We start from the raw sequence: 20,557 nt of genomic DNA, 5'->3' as shown, positions 1-20,557 counted from the left end.
GTTGTAGTCTGTTCTGCTGTCCTGACTGGCTATTCCTGTAGTAGCACCAGGCTCTTTTGATTTACTGTTTCATAGGGCAAATTCACCCTTGTCCTTCATTGGCTATTGTAGCATGTTTTTTCTTCCATGCAGTCTTTTTTTGGAGAAGGTTTTTTTTTTGCTATAGGGCACATGTGCTGGCAGTCTTTTTTTAGAGAAGGTTTTTTTTTGCTATAGGGCACATGTGCTTGCCAGAAAGGCAGAGATAGAAAGTGAGAAATCACCCCCCCCAGGGGGATGACCACGCCACAATCCCTTGTCCTCCATTCTCCTCTCAGGATCTTGGGCATGCATCCACACATGCCTGGCTTAAACTAAGCCACTGGGTCCGGGACTTGAACCGCTGTTGACTACATGGGAGTCCAGTGACATAGCCATTATGCTAACTGCTGGTCCCCTTCTAGGCAGTCTTAAGAATTCTTTTTTCAAGTTTACTCAAAAGTCCAATTGGGATTAATAGAAGGAGATGTTTCTCCCTATATTTATTGGGTTATCGGGAAAGTCACGCATTTTTGCATAGAAAAGCATAGAAAAATACGTCATGACTTTCCCAACAACCTAATACAATAATGTGTTTTCCTATTCAGGTATTTCTAGTTATTTAAAGACAAACTTTTTCATTTTAAATTTATTGTTATTATTTTTAAATTTGCTATAGGGCAGGTGTGCTCATCAGAGAGAATCAGAGAGAGGGAGGGAATGTGGGAGAACAAGCTGCCAGGGCTAAGATTCTGACTGCAGTCAGCCTTATAGGAATCCAGCACCTTAGCCACTATGCCACTTGCTGGCCCCCAAAGATAAACATTAATGTCTACATAATTTAAAAAAAAAACAACATGTTAAATATAGTCTCAGGCATTAAAGAACATTTAAAAAGAAAAGTAATCTGGGATCAGCAGGTGGTGTGGTGGTTAAGGTGCTAGACTGCCACATGGCTAACCATGTAGGGTTCAAGTTCCAGACTCAGTGGCTTGAAAATCATGCTGGGCACGTACGCGTGTGCCCAAAATCCCAAGAGGAGAATGGAAAGGAGATCCCCCTGGGGGAGTGATTTCTCACTTTTCCTGTCTCTGTCCTTTTTTGGTAAGTTCATGTACCCTACCTATGGCAAAAGCCAAAAACCAGAAACAAAAAAAAAAACAAAAAAAGGAAAGAAAAGTAATTCAACCATATTCCCAGCATTCCATGAGATCCTGTCTGTATATATACTTAATTCTTACATAATATTTTTTTTAAGTTTTTCTCATGAGCAAGAGAGATGAAGAAAAGATAGGCGCCCCCAACAGAGTGGCACAATCCACTCCCAGGCTCAGCCATTCCCAATCATGGGCACACATGTGCCCAGCATTCTCAGGGACTTCTTTGGCTTAAAACCCAGAGCCTTTCCATGTGGGTCAGCATCACAGAATGTTGTATTTGGCCACTCCTGGTGCCACCATCTGGCTTCCACATAGTTATTCTTGTGGGATAGATACAGTTTTATAATCTGACTTCTTTTTCACTAATAATTTATGCCAAAATTTTCTAGAAGTTAAGCCATTGAAAGTTATTTTAGGGACCGGCAGGTGGTGTGGTAGAGTCCTGGACCTGGCGGCTTGCTTTCTCATTTTGCTTCTCTTTATTGCTCTCTCTGGTCAAATTGAAAAATAAAAAGAAATAAAATTAAATAAATAACTCTTTAGGGGCCAGCAGGTGGCATGGTAGTTAAGGACGTTGGTCTCCCACGTGGCCAATCATGGTTCAAGTCCCAGACCTGGCAGCTTGCTTTCTCACTTTTTTTCCCTCTCTCTCTCTCTGTCCTTCTCTAGTCAAATTAAAATAAATAAAAAATAAAGTTAAAATAATTACTTTTAAAAAGTTATTTTAAAGTCCCTCACTTTTAGCTTCTTTTGTATTATAGATGATTGTTAGCACATCCATCTCTCCCAACTTCTCTGGTGCCTGGATGGTGTTTGCTTCATGACTGGACATAGTAGTCCTGGAGCAGTTGGCCTGAGTGGGAGATTGGGTCACTTTGGAAAAAGCTTTGAGACGTGGGTTTCTGGACCACTGTGGTCTCAAGTGCACAGACTGCAGAGTGCTGGGAAACCTGGAACCGAACAGGGTGACACTGACACTCACTTTTCCTTTATCAAAAAGCTCTGCTCAGTGATGCCGTGCAGGACGAGATGCAGGATGACTCCCTCTACCTTCCACCCTGCTATGCGGATGCAGCCAAGCCTGAAGAAGTGTATAGGTTTGAAGATCGTATCCTTCTCATGGTAGCAAAGCTACTGTATTGCAAAAGTGGGGATATTTGCTCATAAATGGCACAGCCAGGCTCTCTGAGGACATCCATGACCCCATGACATTTACAAAAGGGACATCCAAACCTTTGTAGTTGCCCCAGTGCTGTTACCAGGAGGACAGCTTGGTTTTCTCTCTAGCTTATGGCCTTGCCCCAGGATTCAAACCCATTCCTTTGCAGAATGCCAAATGCCTAATGCCCACAGCTCAGATCTGTGAAATCACTCATGAATAGTAAAAATAGGACTTCTGAGTTAGCTAATGCCCACAATCTAGGGCAGTCTGGTTTCTTAAAAACAGGGATCAAAGCTTAGAATTTCACTATTTTATAAATTTGGTCAGGTGAAAAAGGTCTACAGTGACCTTGTGATAAGAAAGAAGGCAGAAAAGCCCAGGCAGAAATCCTGCTCTGGGTTGGGAGTCCAAGAACTGAGCTTCTGAGCTCTGTCCTGATGCACTTACAGTGTGATCTTCCCCTCTCTGAACCTCAGTTTTCCTGCTCGTAAAATGAGACTGCCATGATGATCTGGCCAGGTGGTGTTGCCGTCTTGGGTTGTGTTCTTGACCTGTAACTAGTTCTTTCCCCAGCGGAGTATGAAGCTCTTCAGAGCCCATCTGAGGCTTTTAGGAATGTCACATCAGAAGAAATACTGAAGATGATGGAGGAGAACAGGTACTCCTAGTCGGGCAGATGGCGAGTCTGTTGAGTGCGGTTGGGACACGGCATTAGTTAGACGGGAAGCAGGACCTTGGGATGTCAGTCATCGAGCAGGTATGTCTGCTCGTTATTTAAATAGGAATGAGCCAGTCTTTTCTTGAACATTGGACTTCCAAGAGCTGTGGCTAGCATTCAAGGGAGAGTTGTCCCTAAAGCACATGGGACCTGTAACAGGGCAGGGGTGGCAAGGCCTGTAGTCTGGGACTGGGAACTAGAGCCGTGCCCTGTTTCCAGTGTTATACTCCTGCTTATTGTCCTTGGCAGCACCCCAGTGCTGGCCTGGAAGTGGGTGCAGGCACGAGTGTTGATTTTTCCTTTGTCGATGTGCTGAGTGAGATTTCCTATCCTTAAGTTTATGTATTTTATTTTTAAATTTTTGCAATAGGGCACATGTGCCCAAGGGACAGGGAAAGTGAGAAAAATCTCCCCTGGGAGGGGATGGACATGCCACAATCCCTTCTCTTCCATTCTCTTCTCAGGATTTTGGGCGTGCACACACATGGACCCAGTGTGAGTTTTAAGCCACCAGGTTCAGTACTTGAACCATGGTTGACTGCATGTGATGTAACCATTATGCCATCTGCTGGTCCCATAAGATAATTTTGAAGAGTCTTTTTCTTTTTTAAAGAGAGGTTTTTGCTATAGGGCACATGTGCTTGCTGGAGAGTCAGAGAGAGAGACAGAAAGCAGGAAATCACCCCCCCCAGGGGGGTTGGTCCACCATAATCCCTTCTTTTCCTTTCTCCTCTTCGGACTTTGGGCACACTTGCACACACGCCTGATGTGAGTTTTAAGCCACTGGGTCCAGGACTCGAACCATTGTCAACTACATGGGAGTCCAGCAACATAACCATTATTATGTCATCTACTGATCCCTTGAAGAGCCTCTTTATCTCTGTGAGTCTAGGATCCTGTTAGTGTTAGAACAGAACATCAGAATAATAGTTAAGGAGCCAGCAGGTGGCGTGGTGGTTATGGCACTGGTATCCTACATGGCCAACCACAGTTCAAGTCCCAGATCTGGAGACTTGAGGCTCACGCTGGCACATGTGCATATGTGCCTAGCCTGTAGGAGGATAATGGAGGAGAAGGGATTGCAGTGCCCCCTCAGGGCAGGGGGGTAGTTAGATTTCTCACTTTTCCTCTTACTGTCTCTGTCTCTTTCCTCTCAGGCAAACACATGTGCCCTATGACAAAAACCTTTAAAATATTAAGAAGAATAAGGGACCAGCAGGTGGCATGTTGGTTAAGGCATTGGATTCTTAAATGGCCAAACACAGGTTAGGCCCCAGACCCAGCAGCTTGAAAATCACACTGAGCTCGTGTGTGTGCATGCCCAAACCAAGACGAGAATGGAGGAGAAGGATTGTGGCATGACCATCCTTTCTGGAGGGTGATTTCTCACTTTTCCTTTTTCTCTGTCTCTCTCTCTCTCTCCAGTGAGTGCACATGCCCTATGGCAAAAACCTAAAACAAGCAAACTGAAGTTAATGTTGATCTAGTCCTTTGCTTGTGGTGTCTTTTTTTTTTTTAAATAAACTTGTATTTTTTTAAAAGAATTACTTATTTAATTGCATTTATTAGTATTACTTTTTAATTTGCTCTAGGGCATGTCCACTCACCAAAGAGAAACAGAAAAGGAAAGAGAAAGCAAGCTGCCAGGTCAGGGACTTGAACCGTGGTTGGCCATGTGGGAGTCCAGTGCCTTAACCACCATTTTCTGGCCCCTGAAGTATCTCTTTTAATCTAGAAAAATAATGTTAGGAGGAGGGTCCTATCTTTGGCCCCAGAGGTGTAAAAAAAACCTGCTTAAGCCATTAAATGGCAGAGAATGGGCTCAAACCCAGGCAGTCTGATTTCAGAACCTCTGTTCCCTCCATAATCTGGGGCCTGCATGCCAAATGTCCACTCCCTGTGAATGAATAAAGTGTGAGTGAAGTTTTATTGGAACACAGCCTTGTTCACCTATTTAAGTAATTCCTACGGCTGGCTTTGTACTGTCAGAGCAGAGTTAAGTAGTTATAGCAGAGACAGTATGGCCCACAAAGCCTGAAAATGTGTATCGTCTAGCCTTATACTGAACTATGCTCCTGGGCTAAGGAGGGCTGAGGGTACCAGGGATGAAAGGAACCTGCTGTTCTCTGAGGGGGAGATTGTTCTGATGGAGCCTGTCTTACCTTGACACATTCCTCCCTTTCCCTGCTTTATTTTAGCCACTGCTCCTTTGTCATAGAAGCATTGAAGTCTTTGCCATCAAATGAGGAGAGCCGAGACCACCAGGCCCGATGCATATGGTTTCTAGACACCCTCATCAAATTTCGAGCCCAGAAAGTGATTAAGCGGAAGAGTAAGCCCTTGATGGACATTGTATTTGTTATTTCCAGTTCGTTATTTGTCTGTGCTTCTTCAGTCAGCTCTGATGAGTGAAGGAGTGGATGGTCCGTTCAAGGCTTCATTTCAGCTCTGCAGCAGTGAGACTCCTGTGGGTACTGCAGACATGTGAGAGGGCCCACCAAGCTCTTCTTTCTGTCTGGATCTCCATTTCCTCATCTGAAAATGGGGACAAATGGCATCAGGCCTTTCTGTTCTGCCATAGGCGAAGTATAGTAACCAGGTCAAAACAAACGCAAGTTTTGGGACCAGCAATTGGCGTAATGGCTATGTCGCTGGATTCCCATAGTCAACCGTGGTTTGAGTCCCAGACCCGGTGGCTTAAACTCAAACCGGGCGCATGCGCACGTGTGCCCAAGATCCCGAGAGGAGAATGGAGGAGACGGCATTGTGGTATGGCCAACCCCCCCCTTAGGAGGTGATATCTCTCTTTCTGTCTCTCTGTCTGTCTCTGTCTTTCTGGCAAGCACATGCACCCTATAGCAAAAACCTCTCCAAAACAAACAAAAAAGAAACAAACAAATACACAAGTTTTAAGGGACTGTTAGAACAAAAATGAAGTATATATAAAAAAAAAATTGGCATTAGCATTGCTCACAAAAGTTTGATGGACCTGTGTTATGTTGCTTTGCTTCCCCCTCCCCCCTTCTTTTTAAAATTTATTTTCCCGTTAAAGAGATGGTGAAGGAGACTGAGACAGGCAACGCCAACAAGGACTGCATGTTTTAGTCCACTCTAGCTTCCACCAGCCCAGATCACAGGCATGCATTTGCCAAGTATGTACAAGGAGACCACAGGATATGAACCTGGCCCCTTCCCACGTGGGCTCGGCATTGCAGAGTGTTACATTACCACCATGCCACTGCAGCTGGCCCATGTCAGCTTATTTCTAACTCTTAGAGGAGGGAGTTAGCATCTGATGGCTATCCCAGTCACCTGGCTAGGACCATTTGTCACACACCCACACACCCAGTGCTGCCAGTGCCGGAAACCCAGCAGGACAGCGATCAGACACCAGAAGTTTTCCAGGTTTTGTTTGGTTCTCATTTTCATTTTCCAATATCCTTTCCTCCCTCTCTTCCCAGACTTTCTCTACGGTCTGTTTTTTTTTTTTTTTTAATAATTATTTTATTTTATTGTATTTATTAATTTTAATTTGATCAGAGAAAGAGAGAGAGAGAGAGAGAGAGAGAGAGGGAAAGTGAGAAAGCAAGCCACCAGGTTCAGGATTTGAACTGGGGTCAGCCATGTGGGAGTCCAGCACCCTTAACCACCATTCCACCTGCTGGCCCCTCCATAGTCTGTTTTATCTAACATCTTTTTAATTCTGTGTCCTTAGGCTTTGCTCACATCTGTCTTCTCTTGTTGCTGCCCCTTCACAAACATCTCTTGCATGTGTGACCTTCAGGCTGAGCATATTTCTTTTCAAAGTGGCATACCTGAGGGTTTGCAAAGTGATCAAACTCAACTTTGTGTTGTAGGTGCCCTGGGACCTGGCATTCCACACATCATCAATACCAAACTGCTGAAGAACTTTACCTGTTTGACTTACAACAATGGCAGGTCAGGAGTCTTGATTTCTGGGGTATTTTCCTATAAAGGAGAAAGCAGGGGGGTGGGAGTGAGGAGTGGGGATTTGGATTCAGTTCCATGTCTGTGAGATGCAGTACTGAAGAGATTGCTGCCATTTAAAGTGGTTTAGTGAGTTTGGGAGAGAGTGTATTACATACTCCAGCCCCCTTGAAAAAGCTCATTTTAGCTTTGGGTATCCTGAGGGCTCTGGGATGTCTATAATACTTACTTCACTTTTCTTTTCTTATTTATGTATTATCTATGTATGTATGTATTTATTTTTTTGGAGAGATTTTTGCTATAGGGCGCATGTACTCACCAGAAAGAGACAGAGAGACAGAAAGCAAGAAATCACCCCCCAGGCGGGATGGCCACACCGCAATCCCTTCTCCTCCATTCTCCTCTCAGGATCTTGAGCACGCACGCACATGCACCCGGCATGAGTTTAAGCCATTGGGTCTGGGACTTGAACCGTGATCGACTACATGGGAGTCCAGTAACATAGCCATTACGCGAACTGCTGGTCCCAACTTCTATTTTTTAGAAGTTTTTGCCTTAGGGCACGTGCACTCACCAGTGAGACAGAGACAGTGAGAGGGAAAGTTAGAAACTACCCCCTAGGGGAGTTGATCACACTGCAGTCCCATCTCCATTCTTCTTCTCCTGGGATCTTGAGCATGCATGCACGTACACACCTGGCATGTGTTTCAAGCCACCAAGTGTAGGACTTGAATGCAGTCAACCATGTGGCAGTCCAGCGATGTAACTGCTATGCCATCTGCTGGCCTCATACTTCACTTTTCACACTTCTTTTGAGGGACCCTTCCTAATGTCCCACAGAACCAATGTTCTGTGGAAAAGCAGTGTTGGAAGAAAGGCTGGGCCAATGTGATGTTGGAGAAGAAGCCCAAGTGGCACCCCGGGCTTCTCTCCTGCCATTTGCTTGGAGTGTGTTTCTGGTTTCTGAGTTTGCTTGGAAGAACCATCAGCACCAAAGTGTGGGGTGACTGCCCAGCAGCTCTGCTGAGCAGCTGGGGACAGACCCAGCAGTGCCACCTGTGCAGAGCTCTGACTGTTCCCGGGAAGGTGTCGGCACAGCCTTCTTTGTCCTACCTGCAGAGAAACATGGGGGTTGGCTCACTGCTCCACCAAGTGGGGGATCAGGCACCTGGGAGGGATAAGGGAAGTTGCCTCAGTTCCTTTTTGTTTTCACAGGTTGGTAAGACATTGAGTGCATAGCGGAGTAGGCTTGGATGTTCTCATTTTGCTTTTGGAGAAGTGTCTTAGAGTTTAATTTTGTTTTTCCTCTGTTTTACAGTTTGCGGAACTTAATTTCAGATTCTATGAAGGCAAAGATCACTGCTTATGTAATCATACTAGCCTTACACATAAATGACTTCCAGATCGACCTGACAATGTTACAAAGAGACTTGAAGCTCAGTGAAAAAAGGTGAGCACCGCACAATGAAAAGGTCCCTGTGGGGTGCCTTGATTTATTTCTAGTGCCAGGGAAGCATGAGGCACCATCAAGGGCACTGGGGATATTTAACATGGGAAACACAGGATCAGAGAACCATTTTCAGTGAATGAGTGAGTGACTGAATCAGCTTCTAGGCTTACTGAATGCCTTGTCCTTGCTGGACACACTATCTTATTGTCATATTATCTCATTGATTTCTCTAAAAACCAGTCCAAGAATCTAAGGTTTAGAAAAGTAAATTGGGGGGTGGGGTTGCAGATCGCCTAATGGCTACATTGCTGGACTCCATGATGGCTAACCGCAGTTTGAGTTCTGGACCTGGTGGTTCAAAACTCATGCCGGTGTGTGTATGCCCAAGATTCTGGAAGGAGGCTGAAGGAGATGCGATCACAGTGTGGCCATTCCTACTGGGGGTGACTTCTCACTTTCCCTCTCACTGGCTCTCTCTGGCCAGTGCACGTGTCCTAAGGCAAAAAACTCTACCCCTCCCCCCGAAAAAACAAAGAAAGGAAAAGTAAATGACTCCCAAAGTCACACAACCAGGAGGGAAATAGTTGGGTTCTAAACCTGAGCCTTCACACAGCATCCTGGTCCTGAATAGCAGCCTAGGATGGAGCAGCCTCCATCCTCTGAGTGGCTGTAACCAAGGAGAGTCAGATGGGAAGTTTTGTTGCCAGGGAAGGTGTTGAACGAAGGTGGAACCGCCCATTGGCAGAGATGTCATGTTGAAGTTCCTCTAACTTACTGGGAGAGCTGGTAGAGGCTTGCTTTCTCACTTTCCCTCTCTCTCTCGCTCTCTGGTCAAATTAAAATAAATGAATGAATAAATAAAATTAAAGTAAATAATTCTTTAAAAATTATTTCTTTATTTGCTTACTATTCTTCAACTTGACCAGGGAGAAAGAGAAAGCAAGCTGCCAGTTCTGGGACTTGAACTGTGGTCGGCCACATGGGAGTCCAGTGCCTTAACCACATGCCACCTGCTGGCTCTTCTGGTTATACTTTATAGTTTGGTTATCAGCAGTAAAGAAAGTCATGAATAGGGATCTAGATGGCCTGGTTTCCATCACCTACATCCATATTTTGTAATGGCAACACATTAAAATGAAATTGCCTGCTGTCTGGGGGTCTGGGTCTTGTTCACCTCTCTGCAGGGAACTTTCCCCCAGCTGGCCACTTTCGGGATTCTGTCTTCACAGCCTGAGCATAAAGGGGCTGGTCCCTCCTGTCAGACCTCCCTGGACAGTCACGTTGAGGGATGTCTCTCCATTTGTCTGTTTGTTTCTTGTAGGATGATTGAGATAGCAAAAGCCATGAGGCTGAAGATCTCGAAAAGAAAGGTGTCTCTGGCAGCCGGCAGGGAAGAAGACCACAAGCTGGGCACCCTTTCCATCCCGCTGCCTCCACCCCAGACTTCGGATCGCCAGTCAAAGCGGAGGAAGATTACCTAGATGTGTGCTTTCCAGGCAGAGCATTTGGGCCACATCATAGCCACTGTTTCTATTCATTTCCATTTTTATTTTTAAAAGAAAGGAGAAACGAAGCCTTACTTGGGCATGACTGTGAAGCCAGAAGCCAGCATCTCAGTCGTGCTTGTCTTATGCAGAAATACGAAGTGGTGGCCAGACTGGACTTCACCCCCTCCTTTGGTGTTGCTGTGATTATAATGGCACATGTTTCTCGTGTTAGTTTACATGCATGGGGACTTGGGAGGGGAGGCCTGGGGAGTCAAGGACCAAAAGACCTCACCAGGCTGAAGCTGCCTGTCCTGTCACTCACGTGAAGACTGGCAGTACTGATGAGGTCTAGGATGGAAAATAAGTATCTGTCCTGAGCAGCAGGTGCACCATACTAGGTCTAGGCGATGCATTCTGAGGTTGTTTGAAAAGCAAATTTCTATACATAAAGGGGTTGTGGGTCCTTAGGAAAGGCTCGAAAGAGGGTCCTGTTCAACATGAACTAGGCTCAAGTGAGCCTCTAGACAATGCCAGACGCGTAAGTGGCAGTGTCCATTGTCAGTACACGAACAGTGCTTTCTCTGCGTGGCAGTGTTATTGGCCGCTAAACTCTCAGGGTAATGGAAGTATATTTGGTTTCCTCTAGATCTAAAAACCTGTTTGTTTACTAATATGTTCATAGAGGATACCCTGATCTCCCCAAGTTATTATAGCCAGAATGTTGATCAATATCCTCACTGAAGGGGAACTACAGGCTAGGTGCTCGTACCTTTAAGATAATCTTAATTTATGGATTGACTGACAAAATATTCCCTGGAGGGAGGTCTCTACCTATAGCCCTGTCCTGTTAGACACTGTTAACAGGGATGAAATGAAAGAAATATTTAGCACATTTGCAGACCTTAACCAGGAAATTGCTAATTAGAAAAAAATTCTTCGAAGTGTCTCTTTTTTAAATTACCAAAGAGGGAGAAAGCACCCCCTCAATGAGGTGTGGTCATGCCATAGTCCCTTCCCCATATCTCCATGCTGTGGGGATTTGGGGCATGCATGCACACACGTACCCCGTGTGTTTGTCAAGCTGCTGGAATTACAATCCCAGATTGACAACACTGAGACGCCAGAGATGCAGCTCTTTGGCCTTGAATCCGGAATGGTTGTGGGAGCAAGCTAGACTGGTAAGATGGTCCCTGGGGTTTCCTGTCTCCTTCGGAGGAAGCAGAAATACGTCTGGGACAGGTAAAACAGTGCCGGGAACGCCAGTATATATATACTCAGGCTAAGTAAAAGGCTCCCACTGAAAGTGGTTGTTTTAAAATATAGAACTTTATTTTGGTTATTGAGACTTTCATAAGTATTTGGTTCACAGAAAAGTCATTTCTTACAAAATAAAGGCAGCATTTTGTACAGCAACTCACACTGAGGCCACCAAACAAGTGCAAAGGACTGCTGGGGAGTGAGGGGCCAGTGTACACTGTGCCCAGGGCCCTCAGGGGAGAAGCCACTGCTCCTGGCTCCCTCTACCCAGTCCCATCCCACCCAACAGAGCAGCACCTAGGGCCTGACGACCAGCCTGGGACACCACCTGCCGAATGCATGACAGTGACCCCAGCAAGCTAGTGGAGGCCCTGCATAAAGGCCAAGTGGGAGGGGATTGTTCAGGCTGAGCCAGCCCTGCATCCAGCCCCTTCCTCAGGCAGTGGGGGGTCAAGCCCGCCTGGCTTGGGGACCTCAGTTCACAGTACAGTGCAGTACAGCCCTTTAGGAGCTGGCCTGCCTCTCCTCAGGCACCAGGCTGGGGGAGGGGTAAAGAATAAGGTGTGACCCTATTTGCAGGGAGCTCCCAGGCAAGTGGACTGGAGAGGGCAGGGCCCTGGATAGTTCCAAAACAAGGCAGAAAGTGCTCAGTACCCTGAGAGGGAGCAGAGGAAGGGTCATTGAGGCTCAGAAGGATGGGAAGGAGAGCTGCAGGGAGATGGCAGTGTCTGAGCTAACTGAAAATGGCTGGGGCCTGGACATAAGAGACAGTAGAGAAGGGCATGCCAGGAGGGAACAGAGCATGAGCCAAGGCACAGAGTGGGGAAACCAGTCAGTGATGACAACATGGACAGGTATGAGGGGCCTGGGTAACTCCAACTGCACAGGCCCGTGCTCAGGAGCGGGTAGCTAGTGTGGGTATGCTCACTGGATTGGAGTCCTATTCAGACACCAAATTGAGGTCCCTCTGAGTTTGGGAGCTCCTTGAGGATGGGGTGAGCCTCTTGCATCCCTATTCCACCAGTCTCTAGCCTAGCACCAACCTGAATTGCCAAGAGGAAGCCTGCCACACACCTCTCCTGGGCTCACCATGTCCTCATCCTTGGGACAGCCTTTCAACAGGGGGTCCCTATCCTAAGCCCCTTCCTCACTAGTCCATGTCCAGATCTTAGAGAACTGTGGCTCAAGTGACCAAACTCAACTCTTCCAGCCTCCAGAGGCAGCAGAAAGGGTGTGTGTGTGTGTGTGTTGGGAGGAGACGCGGGAAGGATGAGAGGGACAGGTCTAGGAAAGGGGAAGATTCAGAGGCACTTACCTATTTCTAGCTCACTGGAATCACTTCCTCTCTCAGGAGTAAGTCTGCTCTTCCCCACGAAGGGTCAGAATTTATAAAACATGATTTCCTTAACAAAGTCCTGACCAAAGAGTTCCATGTACCATGTGATATCCCCTACTCCAGAATCTCTACAAGAATTATGACTGGAAACCCACCAACTTCTGTTGCCTTTTCTCCTTGGAAACATTCCCAAGTCCCTTCCGGCTGAGGGCTGTGGAGCTGGAGGGATTTGCAGGCGCCTTGTACTTTGTCTCTGGGGGCCTAGGACCTGTTTCTTCAGCAGGGTGGGGAGGGAGGGAGGGACCTGGAGTCTTCTCAGGCACTGTCCATCCCAAAAGCCGCCTTTCAACTCTTCTAGCACTGGCAGGGTCTGCACTGAGGCAGGTCTCTATCCTCACAGGATGGTGCAGAAGATGCTGCGGTTGCTGTGGTAGCCACCCTCCACACGGGCTGTGATTCTGGTTGCCATGGCTGTCACCTTTTGCCCACTGTGGGCAGCAGAGGGGCCTCTGAGAGAGTTTTCAAGGTGGGGCCGTGCTGGTGGGTTCACCAGGCGCCATGTGTCAGATCTGGAGGTGAAAGGTAGAAAAGTCAATGAATACTCTGAATACTTGTTGAATGCCCTATGAAGTCCTACCTTTGGCTCCAGATCATTGGATCCGGGTGTTTATATCCAGGTATAGGTTTTATCTCTCAAGTTCATGATAGCCCAAAGAGGTGGGATGTGTGGAATGAAGGGGCAAAAGTCATGCTAAGTCCAGCTCTGCCTTCCAATCTGCATGTAACCTGAACAAGTCCCTCTATGGGCCTCAACTTCCCCTCTTTAAATGTGGATCTAGATAAGATCAATGGCTTTCTTTTTTTCTCCCTTTTTTTCAGTTGTATGAGAATGTTTATAGAAGCTTTATTCATAATCACCAAAAACTATTAATAGAAACTACCCTGCAGCTGATGAATGAATAAACAGCATATCTACACAATGGAATGCTACTTAGCCAGAAAAAGGAATGAATGGCTTCCGGGCAACACCATGAATGAATCTCAACCTTGTCAGGCTCAGAGAACGCAATGAGAGTCAAAGACTCCATACCGTGTGATTTATTTCATACGGATCATTCTGGAAAAGGCAAATCTACAGGGATGCAAGTTGGAGGTTTCCAGTCTCGTGAGCTCCTGTGGTGATGATGAAGGATGGAGAAAGTCAGACGATAGTGAAGCTTTGGTTTTGTGGTTTAGTTACAATTAACTTGTCACTTACATCCACTAAATCTCAAGTTGCTGAAGGCTATAATGTCTCAGATGTATTTTTAAAAAAGAATTATTGATTTAATTTCATTTATTTAAATTTGATGTGAGAGAGAGAGAAAGTGAGAAAGCAAGCCACCAGGCCCAGGATTCGAACCATGGTCGGCCATGTGGGAGTGTCCAGTGCCTTCACTACCACACCACCTGCTGCTCCCTCTGATGTATTTTTATGACAGTGACATTACAGTGAGAGGATTGAAAAGGTGTGGTCAGAGTCAGAGATTGCTATCTGAGGACAGGAAAAAGCCTAGAGGCATGGTGAACAATGTCAGCATTTGTTTGCCTTCAGCATCAGGGGACTAGGAGTTCCTGAAAAGGAGCGATGAGGAGAGAAGGCTGGGAGGAAAATTAGGACTGGGCAGTCCACAGGCAGTCCACCACGGGCAGTGCGAAGTTGATAAGTCTGGGTTGAATCCTGTACCTTGAGGCCTCTAAAAGGGTAGGAGGACAATGTGAATTCCAGGGAGTCCACGGCATTGCTGCTGGAGTATGGGAAGACACTATTGTTTACTTTATACTTTAACATTTTCTATTTTAGGCATAATTTACAATGTAAATTAAACTGATAGACTAATACACATGTCTGTTATGAATAAGCGAATATGTGAAGGAGTTTCCAAGCACACTTTTTTTTTTAAATGTGAGTGTTCATGCATGCAGGAAGTATGGGGTGGGAGAGAGAAGTGTTTTTGATAGTCTCTTGCCTCTGCAATCCTGTGCCCAGCCCCCAGCCTCCCAATTAGCTAGGAAAACAGATGTGTGCTACCAAGTGTGGCTTATTCAGGTTGGTCTGGGAACCTGGGCCTCGCATGGGGCCTGAGCCTAGTATGGTGGTGCCTGGTACAGGTTTGTACCACCATGTTGGGCCTTGAAAAATATTTTTACTGAGAATGTGTATAATACTAAAAGTGTGAAGGTCACTCCTAGAGAAAATGGGGATGTACCAGAAGGTTTTGATAATGGATGTGACATGACAGAGCCCTCATTTTGGAAGGTCAGCCTGGCTGGGTAACTAGGACAGCCTACAGAGTGGAGGAAGGAGGCCCAAGAGCAGGAAGACCAGGCAGGGGCTGCCACAACAGGACGGGCGATGTTAACCAACCCGAATGACACCACCGCTATGAGTATTTTACACCCCGCATGACCCGGTCACAGTCCATTCATGAAAAGCTGTACATGGAACATGGGCCGTAGGTCAGGCTGAGGTACTCAGGCTGGGATTTGGTGGTGGCAGCTGGGGAAGAGGAGGTGCCAGACACTATAACTTTACAGAAGCAGAATCAAGAGGACCTGGTGCCTGACCTTTGGTACTAGGGAGGAAGTGGTGGCAGGTTTGATGCCAGAATACTGAGTGGATGGGGCTGTCATGGAAATGGGGAACATGGAAGGACAAACATTTGGGGCAGACAAGCAGGGACCAACTGTGAAATCCTGAGGCAGAGGTATTAAAAACAGGCGACAACAGTAGTGGCAGCAGCTGACATTTTTGTCATACCTCAGATAGTCTTAACTTGGTGTCACAAAACAGGCATCATTAGGATTTTATTGAGGCCCAGAGACATTAAATAACTGGCCCAAGTCAAACAGCCAGCAACCAGTAAAACTGGGATTTGATTATTTTTTGGAGAGGTGTTTGTTTGTTTGTTTGTTTTGCTATAGGGTGCATGTGCTTGCCAGAAAGACATAGAGAGACAGAGAAATAGAAAGTGAGAAATCACCCCCCGGGGGGATGGCCATGCCGCAATCCCTTCTCCTCCATTCTCCTCTCAGGATCTTGGGCATGCATGCACATGCACCCGGCGTGAGTTTAAGCCACCGGGTCCGGGACTGGAACCATGGTCAGCTACATGGGAGTTCAGCGACATAGCCATTACGCTAACTGCTGGTCCCCTGAGATTTGATTCTTGAAAAGCTTGTTCCTGGGGCCAGCAGCTGGTGTGGTAGTTAAGCTGCTGGACTCCCACTTGGCCAACTGCAGTTCAAGTCCTGGACCCAGTTGCTTGAAAATCACAACAGGTGCACAAATGTGCCCAGAACTCTGAGTGGAGAAGGGATTAGGGCATGCCATCCACTCTGGGAGGTGATTTCTCACTTTCCCTTTCCCTCCCTCTGGCAAGTGTATGCACCTTATGGCAAAACCTTAATAAAAAGGCTGTTCCTTCTCCTAGAGAGAAAGTACAAGTTCTCAGCCCATGCGTGACAAAAGCCCAAACACAGAGCTGAGAGCCAGCAGAAGTGCAGTCAGCAAGGACAGTCACAGTCATCAGGCCTGGGCTGCTCCCCAGTGCCTCACTGTGGTCCAAAAAGCCTGCTTCAGGCAACCAGGGGCTTACTTTTTCTTGAAGACCAGGAACTTGTTGTTTTGCATGATGCAATCTTGGTTGTTTGAGATCTGCTGAAAGATGGTCTTGTTGGTCTTGCCCTGGAAGATGGTGTTCTCCTGCACCAGCGCCCTGGCACGGCCCCGCACTGCAATGCCGTAGGCCCGGAATGAGTGGATCCGGTTCTTTATGACCTGGGAGAGGCAGTCAGAGCATGTCACACCTCAGGAACTCACAGCTGGCAGGGGAGCCAGCAAGTGGACCCTGAGTTGTAAGACTGAAGGGTAAGAATATGCTAGGTAGGTCAGCAAAGAGCCACGGGAACTCAGCAAAGGGTACTGAGAGTAGCCTGGAGGGTCCAGGAGAGGCTTCCTGGAGGAGGCAATGGGTAAGTTGTAGTTTAACAGGCACAGAGCAAGGGAGGTGGTGCCAGAAGCCAGGACCACTGGGCCAGGAGTCTGCCCCGCTCTCCCTTCCTCTGCTCCCTCAGTGCTCAAACGCCGTGCCATGGAAGTTTTTATTCCTTGCCTGTCATTGAATCATGAAGCTGCAGGGCCATAAAGAACCTCTGGGATCTTAAGTCCACAAGGACAGGGACTGGGTCTATTTGGCCTAACACTGAAACCCTGGTGCCCCAGCACAGTGTTTGCAGAAAGAAAAAGACTCAAGCACTGTGGACGGTGCTCCATGAGGCAGGGGTGGCGGTGCACCAGAGAAATTCGCAAAAGGGGCACCTTGAACAGCGTGGGGGCACCAGGGAGTCTTCCTGAAGAAAGTGACGGCCAGGCTGGAGGAATGAGGTAGAGAAAGGGGACAGCAGGTGTTCCAGGGCTACAGGGAATAGTGTGCCCCAGGCAGGATTTTGTTCCTTCTCAATCACCTACTGTGTACCAGTTCCCGTGCAAGTTCATTAGGGAAAGGTCGCCGAAATAGCCCTGCCCTTGACCTGGAGTCCATGATGAACAGCAGGTGGCTCCCAGCATCATGAACCTAGGAGGTGACATTCCCACCACTGGCTTCCTGCTGGTGAACTCCTATTCATCCTTCAGGGCCCTGATCTTATGTCCCCTCCTGTGTGAAGTTCACCACATCTGCCAGGCTGACTTCTGGCAGGAGGAACGATGCCCCTGGCAGCGCTCAGTGCTTGAAGTTCTGCTTCTCAGCAGAAGGCACGAGAACTGTCCCAGAGCTGGGTGCGGTAATGGCACTGTGTCACGTACACACTCACCTTAGTGTCAGACCTGGGCAGCAGCTGAAGCCCGCTGCCCCGGTTGCCAATGATGTCATTCTCAATGACGACAGTGCTGTCGCCCTTGGTGATGATGCCATGGCCTCTGTTGTCATAGATACCATTGCCCCGGAGCTCCACCTTGCACTGGGCCTCCACCTTGACCCCACTCTGGCGGTTGCAGGAGATGCTGTTGTTGGCTACACGCGTGAGCTGGCTGCTCTGGGCAACAGTGATGCCCCTGTCCCCGTTAGCGTGGATCACGTTGGTGACGACGTGCAGGGCCTCGCTGCTCTGGACATAGAGCCCTGAGGCTGCAGCAGAGAGAGAGCACAGGGTGGTTCCAAGTCAGCCCTGCCAACACTCATCAGAGAAAGCCCTGCCTGGATTGTGCACCCCAGGGGGAGTCGGGGGAAGAAGAGGTGGTGACCCTCGGTTTGTATCTGCCAAGCTAGTGACAACCAGTGGGAGGGAGCCCGGAGCAACAAGGACACCCTGCTCCCTCCATGTGGCCAGGAAATGCGATGTGAGCAGACTCGAATGGTCGTCGGGCCACGCTCTCATCCCACACTTCCCTGCCTCCTATAGATCATCTTCTGTTGTTGGCCCCTCCTGTGATGGGGAGCTCACTACCTCTTCATGGCTGCTCATTCCACTTACAGACAGACCTACCAGCCAGAAAGTTGTTTTGTTTTCCTTCCCATCCTGGGCTGGAATTTGTTTCACTACTCTTTGGACAAATTTTTCTTCATTAAGGAAATTGTATCACTTTTGAATAGAAAAATGTATTAAGCTAAGTAATATGTAGCTAAAATGTGTTAGGCATTGTTGAAAGGAAAAATGGTGGTTGGCATTGTGCATGCTTAGAGACATCACACAGTCAGCAGGGGTAGAGCCCCAGGACTTGGGAAGGAAGGGAAAGCATGGCAGCCAGACCAGGGTCAGGAGGAAGAGGGCTCTGCAGTAGCTACTGCCACCCACAGTCAGAGCAAGAGGCAGTCTGGGGGGAGGTCGCGTGGAGGACAGGACTGCGGATCATATGCAGCAGCAGGAACCAGGCGTGTGCAAGTGTGAACTTCTTGGCGGCACCTGCCCGCTGCTTCTCCTGGCTTGGCTGGGAAGAGCCGAAAGAGCTACTGTGAATTTATTTATGCAGCTCTGCTTGTCCTCTGGATACTGAGGCCACATGGAAGACACCCTAACTAGTTGGGGAGAGAGCTCATCTTCCAGACTAATGGGCTGTCCTTTGCCACTCCAAAGGAAAGCATTTACAGGGCCTAGGAAATCTTTTTTTTTTTTTTTTTTTTTTTTTTAAAGTTTCTGCTATATGGCGAGAGAGAGAGAGAGGAAAAGTGAGAAATCACTGCCCAGGGGGATGGCCATGCCGCAATTCCTTCCCTTCCATTCACCTCTAGGGATATGGAACACACATGCCATGCACCTGGCATGTTTGTCAAGCTATCAAGTCTGGGACTCAAACCACATACTTCACTGTGTGGGAACTGGACTGCTTAATCACCATGCCACCTGGCCAGCCTGGGGATCTTTTTTTTTTTTTTTAAGCTTTTTCCCACAGGGAGCGTGCACTCTCACTAGAGAGAGACAGAGGGAAAGTGAGAAATCACCCCCCAGTGGAGATGGCCATATCACAATCCCTTCTTCTCCATTTTCCTCTTGGGATTATGGGCACTCATGCTCACACACCAAGCATGATTTTCAAGCTACCAGGTTTGGGATTCAAATCGTAGTCAGCCATGTGAGGAGTCCAGTGCCTTAACCACCATGCCATCTGCTGGCCCCCAGGGATCTATTCTTCATAGGCCTTTTTCTGTTGACACCCTCCACCCCTACCACTCCACCCCACTACAGTCTTTCTGGTTGTCAGTCAGGTTTGGGAACTCTGGTGGTGCAGTGATTAAGGCACTGAACTCCTACATGGCTGACTATGGTTCGAGTCCTGAACCTGGTGGCTTGCTTTCCCTCTCTCTCTCTGTCTTACTCTGGTTAGCACATTTGCCCTACAACAAATTTAAATAAATTAAATAAAATAAATAATTAAAAAAATAAACCATGCTGTCATCAACTACCATACAGTTCTATTCGGAGATGTTAAAATGTGTCTTAGAATTAATTTAAAATATGTGTGCCAAGAATGGTATTTGGTCCTGCAGGGGCAGAGTGCACTAAGATGACTGGGCTTTGGTTCTTTGCCTCAAGTTCACAGCCTATCAGAACTGAAGACAGCCCAGAAATACCAATAATACACCGTGGGGCCTCATAACAAGTGCCACTGGGACAGGGGGGAACACAGCACAAAGAAAGGAAGAATGGAGGATTCATTCAGAGCAGGTTTCAGTTCAAGCTGATTTGGGACACGTGGGTGGGAAATGGGAATCTTAGGTAAGAGATACAGCATGAGTGAAGCTGTGGCAGGGAGTGAGGGCATGAGGGATAGGGAGTAAGTCAGGGGCTTGGGTGTCATGGAAGTGGCAAAAAGAAGTGGCTGATGAGTCTGGAAGGGTGAGGTGGGACCAGGCCACAGAGGGCCCTTAAGACGGTGTGGAGCCATGGGAGGTCCTTAATCAGGGGCTGGGGGTACACTCACCTCCGTTGTGGTTGACACTGTTAGACTCAACGAGAGCTATGGTGATGGGCCGGCGCAGTGGGTCGTCTTCCTTCTCCAGCTCTGTCTCCCACAGGATGGCGTCCCCATCCTCACTGAAGTTCTCCTGGGCCCCATGGCCCCCTGGGAACTCACTGGAGCCATCTTTCTGGCTGAACACTGCCACTCCATATAGGCCGTTGTAGCTGACGTGGTTGCTGGTGACATGGGGCAGGCTGGATGACATCATCCACACACCACAGCCCTTGTTAGCTGGACGGGAAAAGGAGCAGGTCACTGGTACATAGCCACAGGTGAGGCCATTCCCAGCGTCTCCCCAAGAGCAGGGGCAGAAAGCCACTGGCCTGGGGGGAAGAGTCCCTGCTTTGCTAATGGCCTTGGGAGAGTCCTTTTCTGGCTCTGGCTGTAGGCATCTCCTTCATACAAATGGGAAGATGATGATCAGGTGATTCTCACAATCTAGGATCATTCTAGGAGGTTCAGAAGTACTCTGAGAACGATCGAGGCCACACTTCCAGATCAGAAGCAAACAGGCCTGTAGGGA

General features: G+C 47.8%; 2 protein-coding genes across 3 annotated transcripts in view; one reads left to right on the top strand and one right to left on the bottom strand.

The window, feature by feature from the left end:
• POLR1E (RNA polymerase I subunit E) overlaps nt 1-10,171 on the top strand; it is a 33,289-nt gene extending 23,118 nt beyond the window's left edge. Inside the window, exons 7-12 of one of the 2 annotated variants that reach the window (XM_006143737.3) lie at nt 2,179-2,286; nt 2,902-2,998; nt 5,257-5,390; nt 6,916-6,997; nt 8,325-8,456; nt 9,778-10,171. In XM_006143737.3, coding sequence (XP_006143799.1) covers nt 2,179-2,286; nt 2,902-2,998; nt 5,257-5,390; nt 6,916-6,997; nt 8,325-8,456; nt 9,778-9,937 — 713 coding nt within the window. In that variant the 3' untranslated portion in view covers nt 9,938-10,171. The remainder of the gene's footprint in view (nt 1-2,178; nt 2,287-2,901; nt 2,999-5,256; nt 5,391-6,915; nt 6,998-8,324; nt 8,457-9,777) is intronic. The other variant, XM_006143738.3, reaches the window with a different exon arrangement.
• An 890-nt stretch (nt 10,172-11,061) lies between these two features.
• Nucleotides 11,062-20,557, bottom strand: part of FBXO10 (F-box protein 10) — a 58,448-nt gene continuing 48,952 nt past the window's right edge. Inside the window, exons 9-12 of the mRNA XM_006143736.3 lie at nt 19,996-20,265; nt 17,391-17,704; nt 16,175-16,356; nt 11,062-13,105 (exon numbers count right to left, since the gene is read on the bottom strand). Of these exons, the coding sequence (XP_006143798.2) occupies nt 12,931-13,105; nt 16,175-16,356; nt 17,391-17,704; nt 19,996-20,265 (941 nt within the window). The 3' untranslated portion in view covers nt 11,062-12,930. The remainder of the gene's footprint in view (nt 13,106-16,174; nt 16,357-17,390; nt 17,705-19,995; nt 20,266-20,557) is intronic.

The sequence above is a fragment of the Tupaia chinensis genome, unplaced genomic scaffold (genome assembly GCF_000334495.1).
Source record: "Tupaia chinensis unplaced genomic scaffold, TupChi_1.0 Scaffold000104_1, whole genome shotgun sequence".
Classification (NCBI taxonomy): domain Eukaryota; kingdom Metazoa; phylum Chordata; class Mammalia; order Scandentia; family Tupaiidae; genus Tupaia; species Tupaia belangeri.
Note: the sequence above shows the minus strand (reverse complement) of the source record. Positions and strands in the feature narration are given on the sequence as shown.